This window comes from Trichomycterus rosablanca, chromosome 22, assembly GCF_030014385.1.
Source record: "Trichomycterus rosablanca isolate fTriRos1 chromosome 22, fTriRos1.hap1, whole genome shotgun sequence".
Taxonomy (NCBI): Eukaryota; Metazoa; Chordata; class Actinopteri; order Siluriformes; family Trichomycteridae; genus Trichomycterus; species Trichomycterus rosablanca.
In genome coordinates, this window is record NC_086009.1 from 2,227,121 (window position 1) to 2,249,366 (window position 22,246).

The 22,246-nt window shown below is 44.4% G+C and overlaps 2 protein-coding genes across 4 annotated transcripts in view; one reads left to right on the forward strand and one right to left on the reverse strand.

Annotated features, from left to right (window-relative positions):
- Positions 1-44: 44 nt before the first annotated feature.
- Positions 45-22,246, forward strand: part of si:ch211-195b15.7 (synembryn-A) — a 31,651-nt gene continuing 9,449 nt past the window's right edge. Inside the window, exon 1 of the mRNA XM_062984752.1 lies at positions 45-104. The gene's annotated coding sequence lies outside the window, so the exon portion shown is untranslated. The remainder of the gene's footprint in view (positions 105-22,246) is intronic.
- scaf1 (SR-related CTD-associated factor 1) lies at positions 4,128-17,564 on the reverse strand. 3 transcript variants are annotated; one of them, XM_062984749.1, is made up of 9 exons: positions 17,418-17,564; positions 15,321-15,426; positions 15,111-15,187; positions 10,546-14,011; positions 9,661-9,743; positions 9,229-9,543; positions 8,092-8,220; positions 6,033-6,071; positions 4,128-4,390 (listed from the first exon to the last, which is right to left on the reverse strand). In XM_062984749.1, exons 4-9 carry the CDS (start codon positions 13,907-13,909, stop codon positions 4,385-4,387), a joined length of 3,936 nt encoding a protein of 1,311 aa, XP_062840819.1. In that variant the 5' UTR covers positions 13,910-14,011; positions 15,111-15,187; positions 15,321-15,426; positions 17,418-17,564; the 3' UTR covers positions 4,128-4,384. The 3 variants fall into 3 exon arrangements, with proteins under 3 accessions (XP_062840819.1, XP_062840818.1, XP_062840817.1); XM_062984748.1 differs by having other exon boundaries at positions 4,128-6,071; positions 9,229-9,477; XM_062984747.1 differs by having other exon boundaries at positions 4,128-6,071.

A 22,246-nucleotide genomic window follows, 5' to 3' on the forward strand; every position in this document is an offset into this window, starting at 1 on the left:
AGCTTCCTGCACCCGGGCAGCACCCCACCCACACTCCGGCACCAACGCTCACCTGAGTGACGTGTTTCCGCCCAGCAGATCCGCGCCGTTTCTCAGTAGGACAGGTAACTGGTACATGGGGTTACGCCCAGTAACAGGTTGTAAAAGGACTGGGCCAACAGGAAGTTTTTTTGGCTGTTATCCTTCAGACCTGAGGGCTCACAGGTTTTTGGGAGTGAGAAAAACACGTTAAGAAAACAGATTCACAGGGGTTGAGGTCAGATCCCACTGCAGAAACTCTTCAAACCATTTCATTGTTCTTGCAGAAACAGAAGAGTGCCTTCCCTACACTATTGCTACAAAGCTGGAAGCATGGAAATGATAGAATACACTTTAGAAATGGGTGTAAACTCCATAATTTGCAGCTTTGGTCACGTGCTGACATTTGTCTGGAAAATATAAGAGGAAAAGCTTCCAAAGATCCAACCAATCAGTATGAGGAGACGTCTTCACTTCCATCAACCATCAAAAAGCTTGTGCTGCCAATAATTTGTTCTAATGTAGCAGGTGCATTTATTTTGAGTGATATAGGTTAGACAGTAAAGCTAAAGGAAGGAGCTGTATTGTATTTGTTTAGATTTTTTTGTTAGTTTGAAATCAGCTAACTTCTGCCATCATTATGGATTGGGTCACTAGGGGTCTAGGTCATGTGCAGACTTAAATTAGACAGTAGTACGAGACCAGGCACGTTTTTTTAGTTATTCCTCCACGTGCTAGTTTGTGTAACATCTGAGCCTCACCTGCCTAAATTGCATAGTTATGTTGGGAGGGCAACATAGTGCTAGTGACAAACAGCATGTTGTGTTGGTAGTTTATCAATATCAGTATTTTCTGAAGTTATATATGTCCACTAAACTTTTTTCGTATGCATACACACAGTCAAATGACCACGGGGTGGGTCCAGGGATTAAACACAATGTCGTTATCCTTTTTGCAATAAATGAAAAGCCTAAATCCTGGGTAAACCAGTTAGGTTTTTTGTCCCTCAGGCACTTTCTCACTGGCTCTGTGGGCGTTTAGATACACTGAGACTTGTATGACCAGTTGTACTGGTTTGTGTGAATTGTGGTTACTACATTTAGGAAGAAAAAAGCTTTCAGGCATGTTGGTGTGTGTTTTTAATGTAGACAGTGAACCATGGAAGTCTAAAGCTAATGTGCCATTGATGAAGGTTGCAGAAATATAACAGTAAATGTAAAGGGCTCGATACACTCAACACATTTTAAATGGAACCATGGAACCAAAAAAGGATTTAGTGCTGGGGTCACTTGAATTTATCTGCAATCTGACTGTTTAATTGAAACTAAATTTGTCTAAACATGTTTTTAAAAATACACAGGCTAAAATACACACACACACACACAAACAGTGACAATGTAGATGATTAGTTTAACTAAAACAAGAAACCAAACAAATGTTGGTTGCTAAACTAACAGACAAAAAAACAGAAGCAGTTTTTCTTTGACAGCCACTAAGCTTTTAAGTAAACACTATGTAGGTTGACAGTAATTTAGCTTCAGCCTTTAGAAGCTAACAGCAAAAGTGCTATTTTACTACTGATGACATTAAATAAATTAAACATTTTTATAATAATAAAACGTTTTTATTAAAACAAGTGTTTTATAATATACATTTAAGTCCTGTGACTTTATTTAAGTTACACAGGCAAGTGAAAAAGAAGTGATCAGCAAGCTACTATTAGCATAGCAGCCTGAGGTAGAAACACAGGCTAACTAGGCTGCTAAGTTAGGCAAGTAAATTACAAAATGTCAACCATACATTCTACATCTGTGATTTTGTGTTGATGATGTTAGCATGCAGCTAAAAAGCCGGCTAATTAGTTTAAGCATGTTTAAGTCACAGGTAGGAAGATCCAGCTGACAGGGCATCAATCTTAATCTGATAATAACTGCATGTCAGAAGTGATTGTTTTTAATTATGGAGCTTATTTGTAATGCTGCCCTGGAGATAAATGTTCTGCAACATTTCAGCAGGAAACACTCAGCAGATTTATTTAAAATAGTAAAAAGCTCTTACTGCACTTTGGTGATTATTTTGATTCAAACCCCCTACATATACATAACCAGAATTAGACATCAAGGTTTAAAATGCACAAATATTGTCAGAATTCTTTCCACAGGATCTTGGACTGTGTATGTGGGGATTTGTGCGAATTTGTCAATTCAAGCAATAAGATTTTAAGTTTTCTTAACAACCTGGCAATGGGACCACTGTTCCGTGTATTAAAAAAAATAGTTTGTAAAGATGATTTTGTGAAGTTGCTTATAGTTAAACTCACCGTTTATATGAGCACAATGAATTCACCAACCATAGTCAACATTATTATCACGAATGAGATATTAAAAAGCATTAGAGAACTTTCTACAACAGAATAACTAAAATCCCAAGATTATCCTGGATATTTGTGTTCCCTACAAGTGTAGGTCAAATCTGGACTCCAACTGTCTTCAGTTGGCTTAATCATGCTTTCCTGGTGGTATAATCATACAACTACACAAGATACAACGTTTGGACGGTTTTGGACCCCTCTGATGATTTGTTGATTTTCAAAGACCAAACATCAATAAAGCATTTTTCTGTCAATTATAGTGCACCATTTCTAATTGTTAGAACATTTTGAAATGCCATGTTTTCTATTTACATTTTAGCATGTAAAATGTAGTAAATGTTCAGACGTTATTATCTAAACTTTTGCTTATGACTTTACTATTTGTGGGGATTCGTGGCAGTAACACTGGTGGAAACCAAATCCTGCTCTTAATGAAAATTTGATACTTCTTCTTTTAGACAGAGTGATAAAGTTACTTGGTGATCTATTGAAAGGTATCCAGACATGCAGCAACACCTCTTTAGAGACTGAAGCAAATCACTTTATTGGTTGATATTCTTGGTGCCAAAACATCGTTTGTGTTGTAAAATGGGTAGCACTGTTGAAGGTCCTGGGTTCGATTCCCAGCTGAAGGGGTCTCCCGGGTCTTCACATGTCTGTGTGGGTTTCCTCCCACAGTCCAAAGACATGCAGCCAGGCTATTTAGAAATACAAAATTGCCCCTGTAAGGGTGTGTGTGTGTTTGCACTGGGTGTTTCCTACCTTTCACCCAGTGAACTGTACCACCTTGAACCTGAATCGGATAAAGCAGTGGTAAAAGAGACAATGAATGAGTGAAAAGGATTGGCAGCATTACAAAGTGGTAAATGCTTTACCATCCCAACTTATTTTGAAATACAGGAATGGATGTATATTAAGAAATGAAATTAAGAAAAAATGAAGTTGCCCAAACAAAACATGAAATACCTTGGGTTTATACTTAAATAAGTCAAAGTAAATGTAAGAAACACTTTTTATTCGCATTTCCCATGCTGTCCCACATTTTTCAGCTTTTTGGGTCTTTTTACTCAACCAAACAGTAGTGGTCACTGTTTCAGTGGCACAGAGGAAAATCCACATTCTGTCTTTGCTTCCTTAGATAAAGCTAACTGTAAATGTCAAGTGTCATCAGCGAAACCAAAACTTGAGTCACATCAGTGTCAGCAGGCATTTGCAGACTGTACCACCCGAGTACCCTGTAAGAAAATTATTTACCTTCTTCAGTATAAAGAGATTCAGCTTCATATTTCCGATAATGCTCTTAAAAATGGTATCACCCCATCATATGTCATTTTTATTTTAAATATGTTAAGTATGTAGAAAGTGGTTTGAGTTTCTTAGTTAAAGAAAAGTCACCAGCAATGAGCATCAATATATTTTCTGACAGGTGTGAACCTGAAATATAAGATGTTTTAGCTCTTTATCTCCGTTCACTTCAAACACAAACATCCAGCACGTTATTCATTATTTTAATGGTACACAGTCGACCATTTCTGTCCATTTCATCTCAGTGTGGTGTTGAGACTGAAGGCACTGCAGCATGTCTGGTCTGATGTTGTTCCCTCCCTGCAGGTTTATTCACAGCTCTCACCGTTCTGAACCTCAGGGACGCCGCACTGCAGGTTGCTAGGTTTTGTTTAGCAGCTCCTAAACCAGCTCGAACAGACTCCACAGGAAAAAAAAAACAAAATCAGGGCGCTCGTATTGGACACTAGGATTTTCTTTATATCTCTCAACTGGCAAAAAACCCTTCAGTGTCATTACAGTATCCAGACGTACAAATAAAGTCTAAAACACATGCATTTCTCCAACCATTCCAACCTCTCACAGGTGTGACACCTTCCTCTGGATGTTTACTCCGTTAAGAGTCCGAGAGAGGGGGGCGAAGGTCTCAAAGCACAGTCCCTAGAGAGAGAGTCCGTTTTCTCAGCCTCCCCCACACTCCACCACTGTAATTCAATTCTGTACAGTTACAAAAAATAAGAAAAATAACAATGAAAATGAGCAAATGAACGAGCCAGAATGAAACTGCCGTCTGTCCCGAGCATGCACTCACAGCGCATGTTTACATTTTGATCATTAAGCTAGCTGAGTCTAATTACTGTGAAATTATGTAACATCCTTCATTCTGAAACCACAGACTCGACCATATTCATTCTGTCTGAAGTAGAGCTGGGCGATAATCAACGGTCGTACAGATTGACAGTTTTATCTGGTTTTAATAACGCAGTCTTGATAATCTTTAACCTTCTTGAGGATGGAAAGTCATTGTGGATTGGCTATGCAACAAGTCAAGCAGATAGTTCATTATTTCACATGTGTCACTAGATAAAAAGCAGAGACCTGGCATGTCTGAATGTAGTGTTTTATCGTTCTGGACTTAAACTACAGAGTTTAGCTGAAAAAAAAAATCATCTGATTATTTTTTTTCCCCAATCTAGTCATATCCAATTACCCGGATGTATCTCTCCTCCACTGCTGCTAACACCTACCCTGACCAAGGAGGGTCATAACTAACACCCTCCATATCACACTTTGACATGAGTGTAATTCTTCACACAGGGATCGGTATGGCGTACGGAGAGTTACGCACTGCTCCCCATTATCCCTCGTCTCGGTCAAGACTTCACAGACCAGTCAGCAGTGATAAGGGATTCCCTCTGGCTCTCCACCCGGCAGACGTTAGCCAATCATCTAGTCATAGTGTAGGTGCCCGGCTGGTCGGTAGCAGAGCTGAGATTCGAACTCACACGCTTGAAATCTCATTTGACTATTTACTGAACTTTCTTCTGTTGTAATCCCAGTAAAGATGTTGTGTTGTTAATACACAGCCAAATGTACGTGAACCCCTTTTTCATAGCTTTAATAGCCTTTAGCCTTTAGTGCTGTCTTTTCTGTCTGTTGAGCTAGCACTCAGTTTCCATTTCTGCCCGAGATGATCAGATCGAGACTGCTGACTTGCTGGTAACACCTTTCAGCAACGGCTATGACAGAAATAGTCAAACCCACTCATTGATTGAAGTGTCTACATACATTTGGCCATGTCATACATGTTTATTGTAGCAGTACTAACTGTCAGACTTTTGATCTGTAGATTAAATAATAAAGCAAGCTGGTTGAAATGTTCCTTCTGATTGTAAGATCGTGGCTATTGAGGTATTTGGGATCAGAATTTAATTTCACGTCACCCAGCTCTACTACATGACACGCACACATTACTCCAACGCAAATCCCTCTTTACGGGGAGCGACCACGCCCATGTAGCGCCCGTACGTAGTAGACGTTTCTCTGACTGTCATGTTTGTGAAGCAAACTCTGAGTCACTCCCGTTAATCCTACAGTTTGAATGAAAGGCAGGAGACAGGAAAATGGATTCAGTTCGTCGTGTGATGACAGCGCAGTCAGTAGCGGACTCCCGCGTACGGTGAAGGAGGGGGCGTGTTCAAACTGTGTTCGTTCAGAATCAGAAGCGTCCGACGTCCAATCACGTGGATGAATGCAGGGAGGCGGCCTCTCGCTCCTCCTTGTCCTCCTCGTCCATGTTGCGTCCGTGCTTCCTGAAGTACTTGTACCTCTGCACGTAGAGTTTGACCAGGTTACTCACCTTCACCGGGTTGATCTCGCCCGTCCTGCTGTGGCAGATCTGAAAGTCAAAAATGAATAGAAGTTTTAATAAGTGAGTACGGCAGCAGGTTTCACTGTGGGGACCTTTTAGAAAGGAACGAAAGTGGTCAGCATGAAGAAAAGCACCCTAATATCATTTTATCTTATTTATGTATTGATTTTTGTTGCATTTTACCCTAATTTCTCTACCAATCTGGTCGTATCCAATTACCCGGCTAAATTTTGCCTCTTCCACTGCTGCAGACCTCCGCTCCTGACCAAAAACGGTGTGCCAAACACATGCTCCCTCTTCTTTTTGACTGACCACTTCTATTCACCGGCATGAGGTGGATTCATATGGAGATCCATATCACGCACAGAGAGTCATGCACAAATCTCTATTATCCACGTCTCTGTGCAGACGCCATCGATCAGCCAGCAGAGGTCATAATTGCAGCAGTTATGAGGAATCCCCTCCGGCACCCCCACCCTCAGACTCCATGATCATTGTACATATAGGCACCCGAAGAGGGCAAGATGTCAGGACTGGTTGTGACCGGGGATTTCACCGTGTCATGACCTAGTACAGTTGCCAGTTAAACGCTGGGTTGGTTTACGAGTGAACGGCAACTGGAATCAGAAACGTGCGCTAAAGCAAAACGTTTGACTGCTTTGTGAGTTTTTGGGACATGAATCTGTTCCGTGTCTCTACAGTAATTGTTATTTTTAAAAGAACGCCTGTAGTAATAACACTGCACTGAGTCAGGCTGGATAATTATAAGGTAATTATTGAGTTAAGCTGTTACAGCTAGGGCTGTCGCGCTAACCGCAATTTTGAAATATCGCGGTATAGACCAGCCAACCGCAGGGCATGCTGGACAACCGCAACACCGCGATATTCACATTTTTTCTTTCTTTCTTCTCCTTTTTTTTATTGTTGCAGGTCCATCTTGTTTTATACGCTTACATTCGTGCGTAATAAATGTTAAATAAATTCATAATGAAAATGAGCTAGGAGCGACATTTTCCCGCAACCTGTTCTCATGCGTTGCTGCTGAGTGTCAGGCTTTGTGTTTTAAAATGTAAACAATCGCAACAGGAATTATAGGCAAGTTTATTAATGATTAAATTGAGTTCACACTCAATAAATACTTGTAATTTAGACTATATTCAAACAGCCTCGGCGTACTAAAGCACTTAATGACGGTTAATATGGCATTGCAGCCTGCAGATTCTATATCATAGCCTAACAATAAAGCTTGTTTATATAGCTCTAAAATCCAGATCAATTAAGTAATTTTCAAAAACAACAAAAAAATGGCGATATAACCGCATACCGCGATATTGAGACAGTCTGAACACCGCAAGGGGAAATTCTGTCACAGCGACAGCCCTAGTTACAGCACAGCCATCCCAGGATGTCCAACAAGCTCATGGTCAAGTGTCCACACATTTTTGGCCACTGATTATGAATCGTGTCAGTCAGGCACTGACGAGGCCCTGCGACGACCTGGGTGCTGGATAAATGGTCAACTTTATTTTTCTGACCAATCGCTACTAAGCATGGTATAGACAAATGTTTAAAACTTGTTTGTATTTATTTATTGAAGCCAAAAAACACTTTTGAAGGTTTCCCAGTATATACATCAGGTACTTTAGGCTCCTTGAATGAGCTAACCTTACACACGAGGGGTAGTCAGCAGGCTCGGGCATGTCACGGGACGAGACGGCACAAGTGTCGAGTTCATTGTGTTTCTGTAACCGTACCCACTTGTAATAGCGTCTATTTAGGATAAAGAATTGCAGGTGCAGGTGATCTGTCTGTATGTGTGTGCTTCCACGGTTAGGATATTTCCACCATGATAACAATGACTATTACAGAAAGCTGGAAACTTGATCCTGGATTAGCATTACGTCACTGGATGATGGGTGAACACGCACCTCACATGGGTTCACATGAAGACTTTCACCAGTTATACGCAGGGACACGTGGACAGAGAGCCGAGACTAAATGAGCACTATTAAAACGAACTCTGTTTACAGAGGAAGGGTGTGTTTACCTTGTGAACGGCCTTCCTCAGGATGTCCTTGTACTCCTCCTTGTTGATGTCTTTGCGCTGGTAGTAGGGTTTGATGGCCAGTTTTACTTCCTCTACTGCCCTCTCCTGGGTGTGCAGCTTCTTCAAATACTGAGGAGGAAGGTGCGCACATTTAGGATCATCATTCATGGGATTGATGTGCTAAAACTGCAGTAACCAGCATGTGGGCTGCAGTCAGCATGAGGCATTTGATCATCGTTGTGGCCTTTCAAACAGGTTTTGAACATATTTCAACATCATCAAACATATTTAGTGGTCGCTACACTGGATCCTGGTCTGCATACCTGATTTATACCATTGTTGGACCCCTGAGCAAAGCCCTTGACTATCAATTTGGTCAGAATTGTAAGTCACTTTGAATAAAAGCATCTGCTAAAAATGCTGTAAATTTAGGCGACAGGCGCTCTGACACCCCTTTGTTTCCATCTAAGCATTCTGTCCTAAGCAACAGTTTATGGAAGGCCATAAAATGCTCAGCTTAAAGAAAGCCCTGACTCCAGCACCACAGAACAGCTTTGGAATGAACCGGAACATCAACTGATGCTTTGTTGATCGACATCCACACATATTGTGGCTATCTTTTGACTGAATGAGCACAAATTCCCACAGGTATATTTCAAAGTCTTGTGAGAAGCCTTCTCAGAAGAGTGAACAGATCACAGTGGTCACTATTTTAATACCTTTACATTTTCGGCATTTAGGAGACGCTTTTTATCCAAAACAGTTGTGACCGCATACATTGCACGCAACTGAGGGTTAAGGGCCTTGCTCAAAGGGCCCAAGAGTGGCAACCTGGCAGATTTGGGGCTTGAAACAGCATCATTCTGATTATTAGCCCTTTCCCTTAACTGCTTAGTTACCACTGGCTTAATACCACTTGTTTTTTTAAACAGGATGTCTAACAAGCTCATGGTCAGGTGTCCAAATAATTTTGGCTATATAGTTTATATTAGAATGCTGAACCAAGCTATACCTCAAAACCAGACTTGATTGTAAAAGAACGACTTTGTCTACTGAAATGCAACTTCCACTATTGCCAGAACTACAACCGCTTGTACTGAACTGGTACTGGTGATGATAAACTGGGTGAATAAATACCTTATCGGGGTCTTTACTCTCGCTGTCCCAGCTCGTCTCACTCGTGCCCCCCGTCGACCCCGACAGCCCTGTAGGCAGCGGCGGGGGCGGAGTCTGAGCGCACCCGCCACCCAGCGAAATCCCAGGATGCAGGTGAGAGGGCGCAGTTTTGGTGCAGCCGACCAACGGGAGCGAGCCGTGGAGGATGAACTGGGCCGAGGCGGGACCGGGGGGCGGGGCGTGTGACGGAGGCGGGGGAGGAGGGGGGATCTGGGACGAGGAGGAAGAAGAAGAGGGGTGAGTCTGTGACTGGTTCTGGTTAGCCTGGGACAGGATCTGATTTCAAACAAACAGAACAGGATTTTCTGAGCTGAATATACATTTCAATACAACAGTGATTTTTATTTTATTTATTTATGTATTTTTGGCTTTATCAGAGTGCACAGATCTCACCTGACTTGTGGCCTGAATGAACTCCTGTGCTTTGGCCCGGCTGGCGAGGTTGGCTTCTTCCATCTTGAACAGAAGAGCCGTCACTAGGACAGGAGAGGAAGGACAGATTAGATTCCAGATGAAAAACGTTGCATCTGTTCCAGTCCCATTGTGCATTACACTTCCATCAGTAATTATCATATTAGTATTATTTATTTATTAAGATTTTAATGTCATGTTTTACACTTTGGTTCCATTCATGACAGGACAGGTAGTTACTTTAATGTCAAACACAGTCATGGACAATTTTGTATCTTCAGTTCACCTCACTTGCACGTCTTTGGACTGTAGGAGGAAACCAGAGCTCCCGGAGGAAACTCACGCAGACACGGGGAGAACATGCAAACTCCACACAGAAAGGACCCAGACCGATCCACCTGGGAACCGACCCCAGGACCTTCTTGCTGTGAGGCGACAGTGCTACCCACCAACATATTAGTATTAAGATTTGATTCAATACAAACCAGAAGCTGCTGAAAAATAAGTGACACTACGCACAGTCAAGCAGGCTTTACAGAGGCTGCTGCTCGTTAAAAAAGCCTTAAGCTTTACGGTGCTGATTTTGGAGGCACTGCAGCCTTTAACCCTTGATGAAGTAAAGCTTGTGTGACTGTGAACACTGACCCCTGTGTTCCAGCAGTTCTGATTCAGGGCAAATGGCATATTATCTCAGTGGACAGCAGTTTGTCGAGGGTCATCCAGAATCCTCGGTTAAGAACCACTGGTCTAGTTAAAGTTTGAAATAAAACTGATATAAATGTTTAATTTTAAAAGTTAATTTTAAGTTTAAAAATCAAGAATGAAGCCGTATGTATAAGTATGTACTTTAAAAAAACAACAACATACATGCTAAAACGCCTCCAGCGGTGCAGTCCATGCCCGTCTGCAGGTTCCAGGGCAGGGGCTGAATGGCAGAGGGCAGCGGCGGCAGCGGTTTGGTTATCGAAGACGAAGACGACGACACCGAACCCGAAGAGGATGAGGAAGGTTCGACGGCTGGAGGAGGGATGGAGAGTGAAGCAGCCGACAGGGCTGAAGAAGTGGGGCATGGCGGTGATGCTTTCTGTTCGTCCGGTGACAGGGGTTTGGAGGCGGATTGTACAACAGCATCGCCCCTCGGGGACGGGGGGGTCGGGGGCGACTTTGACGGTGCCAGGGTGGCGGACTGTGACTGAGCCGGGCACTCCTCCGAATGGAACGAAGGTTCGGGTGTCTTGCAGCTGCTGTCTACAGTCTGCGAGTCCGGAGAGGACTCTCTAGTGTCTCGAGAGGGTGGCAAGGACAACGGGGGAGTGTGGGGGGGTGAGGACGATGGAGGAAGGACGCTGGTGGATGAGGTTGACGATGACGATGAAGATGATGACGAAGGCACGGGACCAAGAAGCGTCGAAGGAGGGCTGGATGGTTTGGGACCAGCTACACTGAGAGGCTGGATGTCAGGCGACGCTCCGGCCCAACCGGAGTTGCTGTTGGCACCTTTACCATCAGGACCATCTACGGTCACCCCCTTTTCCCGCGGTTTCTTCCCGGGTCTTCGCCTGCGCTTGGCTGCCAAGGACGACGTCGGTGAAGACGCCGACGACGACGTAGAGGTGGTCGAGCTCGGCTTGACCTTCTTTGACTTGAGTCCTGCTCCGTTGGCCGAGGAGAGGGTGCTGCGTTGTTTGCCAGTCTTGCTCAGTTCTTTGGCCCTGCCTGGTAGGGACAGCGGTTCTGAGCACGGTTTGAGAAACGGAGATCGACTTTCGTTGTCCCGACGAAACACCACAGCTATCGAGCCGCCCACCGAGGGTCCCGCGGGTCCGACGGGTCCTAGCAGGTCGAGACCCAGCTTAGCAGAGTTTCCCGTGGTGCTGCTGACGCCCTCTCGCACCAGCACGGACACTTTCGACTGCAGCTTAGCCTTTCTTCCGCCAGCTTTCTTAGATCTGCCCGAACGACTCGAGCTCTTCTTGCCCAGTTTGTCCTTCCCGGTCTTGCGCCCTCTCTTGGCGGAGGATGCAGAAGCAGAAGGTGGAAGGGAGTTGGTGTTGCCGGATGAGGCAGACAGAGAGGACGGTTTGCCTGCTTTCGGTCTGTGAGACGATGAGGCGGATGACTCGGTCTGACCCGGTTTCTTGCCCCCGGATCTGGATTTCTTCTTCTGGTGATGCCGGCTACTCCTTGGAGGTGAGGATTTGGGTTTGGGACTAGAAAGAAGGGGCTCAGGTGGAGGAGGAAGCAAGGGAGAATCCTCCAGCGAAGGGTAATCAGAGTCCAGTGCTTCACCGTCTAACGAGAGCAAGTCTGGCTCTGGGTGGTCCGACATGCGGTCGGATTCGTATCCGTGGTAGCGAAGAGGAGTGAGGGACGAGTTGTGAGATCGGCTCCGGTGCTCCTCTACTGGCCTGTCCTCGTCCTCAGAGTGTCTCCTCCGTTTCCTTCTGTGTCTGCGGGATTTGTCCGAGTCTTGAGGGCTTCTGCTGCAGACCCGAGCACGAGGAGGGGAGCTGGAAAGCCTGGTGGCGGGCGCAGGGGTGACAGTGATGGTGCGTTTTATGGCGAAAAGTTCGGGGCCGTTCAGATCCTGAATCGACGGAGGTACGACGGGTCGGCTGTTCCTCCTGTCGTGGTCCCTTTCTCGCCCTCGGTCTCTGTCCTGGTCTCTTCGTTCACTGCTGTCCCTTCTCCTTTTGGCATGCGCCCTCTCTCGGCTGCTCGACCTTCTGCTCCCTTCGTCCGGATCTCTCTTTCGCCCGTCTTTCGTTCTGGAGTCTCGTTCTCGGTCGCGATCATCCCTCCTTCTGTCTCTGTACCGATCCCTTTCCCTGTCTTTGTCCCCGTCCCGATCTCGTTCTCTGTCCTTATCTCGGTTACGCTCTCTGGACCAGGACCTGCGGCCGTGCCGCGAGGCATTGTGGGAGGTGTGCAGGACAGGTTCGGGAGTGCTGTGGTGCGTCGTCTTTCTTCCTCGACTGTGACTCCTGCTCCTCCTTCTCTCCTTGTCTTTTCCTTCTTTTCTGCTTCGCCTCTCAGGGTCTCGGTCTTTACTCTCCCCGCTTCCTCGACTGGACTCCCCCTTTCCGTCCTTTCTCTTCTTCCGTTTGTCCTTATCCTGACCTTTTCGCTTGCGTCCCTCCTTCTCCTTGGAGCTCTTGGACGATTTCTGACTCGTCGATTTCTCTCCGGGCTGAGGCTGAGCCGGAGGAGGCGAGAGGGACGGAACCGGCGCGGCGGTCGATGCAGGAGGGGGCGACACGGACGCCGAAGAAGGGTACGACCTAAATCTCTGTTTACGCCTGTTGGTGAGTTTTCTCCTCAGGTCTCCAGCACCGATTTGGGGCGCCGGTTCCGGTTCCCACTCCCCTTCTGCTCGGACGGAGACGAAATCTTCGCCGTCCAGGACGCGCAGGATTCTCTCGGGCTTGAGACCTCCGGCAGCCAGAAACGAGGGACTTCCGGAGGACGGGAGCAGCACCTCCCTCCTGATTTCTATCTCTCGGAGGCTCTCTCCCGCACCCACTATCTCGCCTTCCTCAATCTCTGAGTGCTCGGAGTCGTACTCGCGCCGATCTCTCGAGCTTTTTCGTCGCTCCCTAGTTTTCTTTTTCAGTTGGATGAATCTGTTCTGTCCTGGTGCGTCCTTGGACGGAACAGGCGGATCTAGGGTATCGGTCCAGTCTGTGGGTGGACCATCGTCCAAATCCATTTTGCTGACTTCGTTTTCGTCGTGTTGGATGCTACCTCCTTCCTCCTGCTCCTCATCCATCTCTTGCTCCTCTTCTTTTTTTGATACTGGAGATCCAGTAGGTTCGAAGGGGTCGTATTTATCTCCTTCATCCTCGACTGCCCCCGGTCCTCCGTCGCCTTCCGTAGGTTGAAAGGGATCGTACATCTCCATCCCGGTATCCTCCCTTTGGCCGTTGCCATAGGGACGGGAGGACGAGGGACGCTGACGTGAGGGGTTCGACGAGGACGAAGGAGCCAGAGACGACGACGTTGATGAGACACAGTCCCCGCTGGCATTGCTAACCCTGTTGTTCCTGGCGTGGTCACCGTCCTCATCCTCGGGGTAGCCCGTTTCCATCCTTCCGGGAGACGTGGAGGAAGGAGAGGAAGGAAAGGATGGAGAGGAGGGCGAGGAAGGAGATGCAGAGGGGGTAGAAGGCAGAGGGCTGTTAGCAGTCTTTGGTGCCCTCTGAGAGGTGCAGATTGAAGACGGCCTGGGCATCTGTGCCACAGGTCAACACAGAGCTGCACTCCAGGAGTCTATTGAGCAGGATCTGTTGTCTGGAGGACGCCGGGGAAACAAGCAATCCTTCAAAAGTGTATCCTGAGAAATGAAAATATATAGATAAATAAATAACTCCACACAAACTCCACACAGAAAGGACCTGGACCACCCCACCTGGGAATCGGACCCTGTGGTTCTGTAACAGGATTCCAACGGTGCACAAGTTCTTCCCTCCTGGATATTCCACTATCAACTGTGAGTGGAAGCGTTTAGGAAACACAGCAACTCAACCACAAAGGGTGTGTTCGAAAACCTAGGGGGCTGCCTAAGTAGAAAGGATTCTAAGCCAACACAGTTAGCATCATGCCATACAAACCAATGGGGTGAGGTGGCACAATGCGCTAGCATGTCAAATAACGTCTCCCTCCGTGTGCCGAATAATAAATACAAATAAATACACTTGTACACATTTATACAAATTAAAAATCAATAATAATTTATTTACGTTTGAAAATAGTTGTGCCGGATTGAATGCTTCACCGCTAAGGCAGCATCGGATGCTCACTCGTTCTTGAGTCAAAATAGTGTTGAAATATTAAGATACCTTACTAGTGAGCATATTAAGCCATCTAGGATTTCGAGCAGCCTTCTTCTCGGGAGCGAGCGTAGGATGACGTAAAATGCGTCTACGTAGAGAGCGCACTAGGTTTTCGAACACACCCAGAGTGTCAGAGTTCAGACTGTGTGGAAACAGGTTGGGGAAGGCCCTTTTCTGTTCCAACACGAAGCAAGGTCCATTAAGGCGTGGTTGGGCGAGTCGGCACAGAGCCCTGACCTCAACCCAATCAAACAACTTTGGGATAAAAAAAAAAGAACAGAGAATGTGAACGAGGCCTTCCCTGACCACTGGGAGGTGCACTCGTCAGTGCTCTCAGTGCCGGTCCCAAGCCCGGAAAAATAAGGAGAATGGGCATCTGATGAGATTGTGCCGAATTAGGCCTCGTAGCAGCTGCCAAATCTGAGAGGAACTGTCGTAGGCTGTCTTTATTCAAAGTGGCACTAAATTGGCCAACAGCAACAGCAAAATCCGGGTGATTACGGCACAGTGTGAAGCAAAACATTTCAGCTGCCAAACATTTAATAACCATGCTAACAAATGCTTTATACATAAACAGTACAGAGTTCTGGTTATACCTACCAATCACTGAAGCAGGGCTGACAGCAGATATCAGGCATAAGGATCGTAGTGCTTGAGGAAGTAGCAGCTTAAGCTCCCTGTATAAGGAAAAACACCAAACACTCAAATCAGCTCAGCTCAGGTCAGACTCCCGGGCTTAAATGATCAACAGATGGAGCAAATAAAGGTAAAAGAAGGTGGCATTGATTTTTTTTTTAGCATTCAAGTTACCAGTTAACTGGGCTCATGACATGGTTTATTTGTGTCCTTATGCCAGATGTCCTTCTGTCCACGTCAAACTCCTCCTCTTTCTCCTCCACTTCATCTGAGCACCGATCTGGCAGCAGAAAGAAATCAACAAACACAAATTCAAATGAATTAGGGAATTAAACACGTCTCGTAAGGCCTCGTATTGTGTGGCAGATTCACAATCGCACCTTCAGCCAGTTGGTTTACATTAGACTGGGACAAAACATTTAAATAATGTAAAAAAAACACAAGAAAAAGTTTGGACCTAGGAGAAAAGGACACGACTGAAACTCCTTCCAGCTCTTAATTAACTTTACCCCATTTTTTCTCGCCTCTTTGATGGATCCTCTCACCCACCTCCTCCCAACTTCCTCCACAGCTATTCACACTTAGATTTTTCTGAATAAATAAATAAAAGGGGAAGGGTTTGGCTGCCCAGCACAAAGAGCAACAGTCCCTTCCCTTCCAGTCTCAATTACTCTTCTTTGACTACACTTGAAGGTGACAAACATCATTTAAATCAAACTTTTTTAAATCTTGTGTTTGGCACCAATATTTACACTTATATCGCATTCATCGTAATTTTATTGTCTTTAAGATCATGCAAAATGTGTGAGTGAATTTGCAGGATGTGTAGATTAATCAAGTCAGTCAAAAAAAAAAACTTTTAAGAACAACCACCAAGGACAGCGATAGCCCAGTGGGTACATTTACATTTTCGGCATTTTGCAGACGCTTTTATCCAAAGCGACTTACAATTATGACCGATCACAATTTTGAGCAATTGAGGGTTAAGGGTCTTGCTCAGGGGCCCAACAGTGGCAACTTGGCAGTAGTGGGGATTGAACCGGCAACCTTCTGCTTACTAGTCCAGTACCTTAACCGCTAGGCTGCCTATATTTCTGTCTGACCAATCAATGACCTGCAATGTTTCTCACTTCACCCATACAGCTCTCTTCGGTATGTTTGGTCTCTGGTCAACATGGGTTGCCAAATTTAGCACGGGTACTTGGGTACAATACGGGTCACTTGGCAATGCAAACAACCACTGAATGTAGGATCACTGATTTAAAAATGAGCCGTACCATAGGGAAAAAACTAACAGGACTGTATTTATAGAATAGAATAGAATATTTGTCATATATGCATATACACGAGTATCTTTGCATATCCCAGCTTGTTTGGAAGCTGGGGTCAGAACACAGGGTCAGCTGTTGTACAGCGCCCCTGAAGCTGAGAGGGTTGAGGGCCTTGCTCAAGGGCCAAACTGTGGCTGCATGGCTGAGATTTCAATTGATAGCCCAAAACTCTACACACTAGGTTACCACTGTCCCTAAATTGGTCATATACATGTTATCCCAGCTTGTTTGGAAGCTGGGGTCAGAGCACAGGGTCAGCCTTTGTACAGCACCCTAGAGTTAAAGGGTTGAGGGCCTTGCTCAAGGGTCCAATAGTGGCAAGACGAGATTTAAACCCACGATCAGTCCTGTGATGATTCAGACATCCTGTCAGTATCTGACACCAGATGATCTATGGATGATCTGTCATGTCTGTCGACATTCTTCGCATTCATGACATGAAATCGGTCAGTGAGGGTCAGATCAGGGCAGATTGTGAGCCGGTATCGCTGCGATACCGATACTCAGTATCGAATCAGTACAGATCTAGTGGAAAGTGATGTGTTGCTGCAGAACTGGAGTCTGACACTTCTGCTGCTCATAAACCGTAGTGCATTTTCTCTTCTGTGTATTAAATCTGCAGGTCGATTTACTGTATATAACAGAAATAATACCGTGATTGGCATAAATACCGGTCAGTCATGTCCAGCTAAGCTATTACAAACTAACCCAGCTGTGTTGGCAAACACTCATGCTTTTGATTAAACTCAATACGAACATTTAATCGATATAAATAAGGTTATGTGTGCAGCCATGCCATAATAATATATATTTTATAAAAACAACAACCGGGTTGTTGACTTTGCTAGCCTGTTAGCATCACTCACCAAATTCAAACGGCTATCCAGTTAGCCTGTTAGCTAGCAGGCTAAAGGCAGGCAAATTATGACAAATTATTTACCTTCAGCGGGCAGGAGAAGATTCGCCACAGTCGTCGCGTCCTTCAGGATTTATAAAGTAATCACACTAAGCTCTAAACCGCAATGCAAAGAGCTGAAATGTTTTCTCTATGAAGAACACAATACGAGGCCCATCCCATCATCATCCGCCATTTTACTCCCCTCACTGCTCTTCATCCGCAGAGAATTATGGGAAATGTAGTTTTTCATTCCAGCGATTTTTTTTTTTTTTTTTTTTTTTTTTTTTTTTCCCTTTATGGCTTTGATTTGTTTTGGAAAGCATTGAGCATTGCCACCTACCGCACTGGATGCCCGCACCACCGTGATATCTGTGTTATACACCGATCACCTCCTTATTTCTACACTCACTGTCCATTTTATCAGCTCCACTTACCATATAGAAGCACTTTGTAGTTCTACAATTACTGACTGTAGTCCATCTGTTTCTCTGCATGCTTTGTTAGCCCCCTTTCATCCTGTTCTTCAATGGTCAGGACCCCCACAGAGCAGGTATTATTTGGGTAGTGAATGATTCTCAGCACTGCAGTGACACTGACATGGTGGTGGTGTGTTAGTGTGTGTTGTGCTGGTATGAGTGGATCAGACACAGCAGCGCTGCTGGAGTTTTTAAACACCGTGTCCACTCACTGTCCACTCTATTAGACAGTCCTACCTAGTCGGTCCACCTTGTAGATGTAAAGTCAGAGACGATCGCTCATCTATTGCTGCTGTTTGAGTCGGTCATCTTCTAGCCCTTCATCAGTGGTCACAGGACGCTGCCCACGGGGCGCTGTTGGCTGGATGTTTTTGGTTGGTGGACTATTCTCAGTCCAGCAGTGACAGTGAGGTGTTTAAAACCAATAGAATACTATCCCCACTGTCAAGGGATGTGGGGATGTTTTTCTCCTGCAGGAACTGGCAATCTTGACCGTCTGACCAATGTTTCACCTCAAGTGGTGAAATTGAACCTGGTGATAATTGGACTGTCCAGCAAGAGAATGATCCCGAGCACACTTGAGTCAACCAAAGTCAGTCCTGGAATATCCTGAAGAGGCTTCTCAGTCTCCAGATTTAATTCCCAAAGCAGTTGCAAAGACAAAAGCCATCAAACCTCGATGAGCTGGGAGCTTTCGCACGAGAATAACAGGTGATGATTTTACAATAAGGGCACCAGAAGCTTGTTAGCACTTAATGACATCGCTTATTGGAGGTTATTAAGGCGAAGGAGGTTCCACACGGACATTTGTCAAGAGAACTAGATGTTATTCATTTAAACTCAACTACTTTCTGAGTTTACTGAGACGTCTTGTTGTAAATTTACTTCACCATAATACTGTACTGTTTAATGTGAGGGGGGTTAAATATTCCTGCTTGCAGCTACATACACTGACCAGGCATGACATTCTGAGCACTGACAGGTGAAGTGAATAACACTGATTATCTCTTCATCACGGCACCTGTTAGTGGGGGGGATATATTAGACAGCAAGTGAACATTTCATCCTCAAAGTTGATGTTAGAAGCAGGAAAAATGGGCGAGCGTGAGGATTTGAGTGAGTTTGATGAGGGCCAAATTGTGATGGTTAGATGACTGGGTCAGAGCATCTCCAAAACTACAGCTTTTGTGGGGTGTTCCTGGTCTGCAGTGGTCAGTATCTATCAAAAGTGGTCCAAGAAAGGAACAGTGCTAAACCGGCGACAGGGTCATGGGCGGCCAAGGCTCATTGATGCACATGGGGAGCGAAGGCTGGCTAGTGTGGTCCGATCCTACAGACGAGCTACTGTAGAAGTTAATGCTGGTTCTGATAGAAAGGTGTCAGAATACACAGTGCGTTGCAGTTGCAGGGCTGTTTTGGCAGCAAAAGGGGGACCAACACAATATTAGGAAGATGGTCATAATCTTATGCCCGATTGGTGTATATGTAAATAAAAAAGGACCTCTATGTGACTCTCTTACATGATCAACATGCCTTTATTTTAGTTTGCTACATCCATCATTTACTGATAATGAGCTATGGTGATGTGCACAGTTAGTCTAGGTGTTACAGTAGTTCTCCAAATCATAGTAGTCGCAGTAGAAATGGCAGCACTGCTCTACGATCCCTCTTTTCAGTCTGGAAACAGCAGACACGCATTTCTGTGTGACTTCCTGTGGGAATGCACCGCTGTTTTTTATCGCCGTACCTGTAGAGAGATGTGCAGAATAAAAAATCTGAACAGCTTAGTAATGATAAGCAATACAAAGACTAGACACAGGGACTAAAGACCAGGAACGTGTGCAGATAGACCCCAGGTGGTGCTCAAGCACTTGCCCTTTTGGCCTCAGACTTTTCAATTTGAATCTGATGAATATTAAACATCTGCATAAATACATAAGTAAAATATGTGCTAGTGAATGTATTTTTTAAATAAATTAGTATGTAGTTAAGCTTCATTCATACAGCATATTTGTCATATTTAAGAACATTGCATGGAGTTCGTTTCTAAGAACACAAAAACACAGACCCTCAAACTTACAGATATTCTTCTCTCGTGCGCGTCCTTCCTGACACAACCCTCCCTATTTATCCGGGCTTGGGACCGGCACTACAATGCACTGGTCTGTGCATCCCGGCGGCTAGGTAACTATGGGACAATTCAGTGTCTCCAATGCCTATTGGCATGTCTTTGGACTGTGGGAGGAAACCGGAGCACCCGGAGGAAACCCACGCAGACAGGAAGAACATGCAAACTCCGCACAGAAAGGACCCAGACCGCCCCACCCGGGGATCGAACCCAGGACCTTCTCGCTGTGAGGTGACAGTGCTACCCACTTAGCCACTGTGCCGCCCATAAGCGCATATATAACATAGTTATTAATGGATATCACACTGTATGTATTTTTAAACGATATTTTTAAATGATATATAATTGATGATATACAATTGTTTTAACCCCCCCATCCCCCAGGGGTGTGTAATATTTAGCCAGAGTTGTAGACTTAAAGACAAAAAACCTTATTAGAGGTTCTTAAATCTAAAATTTAGATATCTGCTTAAAGAACCCTCTGAAAAATATCCTTTGCTACTCCAAATGTTTTTGGCGTTTTCGTACACATCTCTTGAACCTTAAAGATGGACAATCCAAAGAGGGCAAGGTGGGAACCATTTTCTTTACGTGTAGGGTTTGGAGGCATCCAAGGGTCGATGACATTTAGCCAGAGCCGCATGTAGACTTCATCCAGAGCTTTGGATAGGTAAATGGTCTTTACCTAAGAAACCTTCTGAAGGACGTTCTTTACACCACAGCATTGTTTTATTAACAGGATCGTTTTTAATTGGAAGAAATTAAACAAATCTGTTTTAATATAATCATTCTATAAAATATAATTAAATGCTACAGGAAAGTTTTAATTTAATATTATGTAGTATAGTATAATAATAATATATTTCAGCACTTCTATATTGTTGTTGTCTAACTGAGAACTTTCTGTGAACATATTTCAGTCATATGGAATTTTGTCTGAGCTTCATATGTGCAACCATACAGCCTATAACCATCATTAAACCACCAAATAAATCTCTTCACCTGCTCTGTTGTTTAGTTTCAGGGTGCCGGCTGCAGCATTTTTATCTAAATATGTGGGAGAGACTTACTGTATGGGAATGTTACTGTTTTAAAAGTAAAAAGATCATTGACATGAAGCACCGATGCGACTAATCCAAAATCTGTATGTGGAGCTACAGGTCCAAGAGGTGCTTTATAAGTAAAAAAATAATAAATAATGGAGTGCTAGAACACAATCACAGCTACACATACAGCATGTTTGTATGTTTGTGTTTTACATTTCCCTACTACAAAAATCTAAGCACAAATAAGATGGTCACAAATCACCCAAACCATTAAGCTACTAAACTGAATTAGATCTAAATTGTATTTCGTTTATATTTTTCACATTTCCAGTAGGTATTATACAGTATTCAAAGACTCAGATGTAATAATATATCAAATGTTAATTTATTTTCCATTTGAAAAGGTTCAGCCGAAAATCCATTACGTTTACCTCTCCCCAACCCCTGTAGGCCCAGGATTCACTGTTTCAACACCACTGTACCCAATATACATGCAAAAACCAGTCAGAAACGTACTTTTCTCTCCGTTATCTGTCGACTGTGTCTGATCAGCACAAGAGGGAACGTAGAGCTTCCTCTGCGCTCTTCAGAACGAAATGATAATGAGGTCCATCAAAATCATCTCCCTTCCCGCCTCCCTCTCTCCATCCCGCTAATGCACCCCGTCCCGGCGATGCATGATACCACCATGTAGGTCCATCGCTGAAAACAACTGCCTTCAATTAATGGCCTACAGTCAGTCCGAGTGATTACCCTCATTCGTGCACCCATTTCATTGCCTAATTACCCTTATTAAACCTGATCAAACCGCTGTCTGCCCTTTCATACCCTCGACCTCGCTTTGTAGGTCTCATAAAAGGAACAGCAGGACTTTTCTGCGTCCCTTATGTTACTGTCTATGTTTTTAAAAAGATTTCTTCATGCATTTTATTCTTTTGTATGAAATAATCGATTCTTTTTGAGGGACACTGTAGACTGGGGAAGGTTGAGGTGATTTCAAGGAGGTCCAGTATATTAACAAACCAAAAGGTGTACAAACACCAAAACTCTGTCTGTCTAGATAATGTGGCCAGAATCAGTAGACTGCACAGTTGTATGCAAAAGTATTGCATACAATTACAAATTACAATTACAATTTACAAATTATAGTAATTTATAAATTAGTGAGATGTGACCCTTGTGTTGGGAATGTATTTACAGACGATCCTGTTATATCACAGT

Excerpts from the sequence above, each read along its gene's own strand:
- scaf1 (XM_062984747.1), bottom strand. The coding sequence starts at position 13,909 with ATGCCCAGGCCGTCTTCAATCTGCACCTCTCAGAGGGCACCAAAGACT. Across the intron at positions 8,221-9,228 it reads AGAGTAAAGACCCCGATAAG|TATTTGAAGAAGCTGCACAC; the intron begins GTATTTATTCAC and ends CTTCCTCCTCAG. Across the intron at positions 6,072-8,091 it reads TGAGGAAGGCCGTTCACAAG|ATCTGCCACAGCAGGACGGG; the intron begins GTAAACACACCC and ends TTTGACTTTCAG.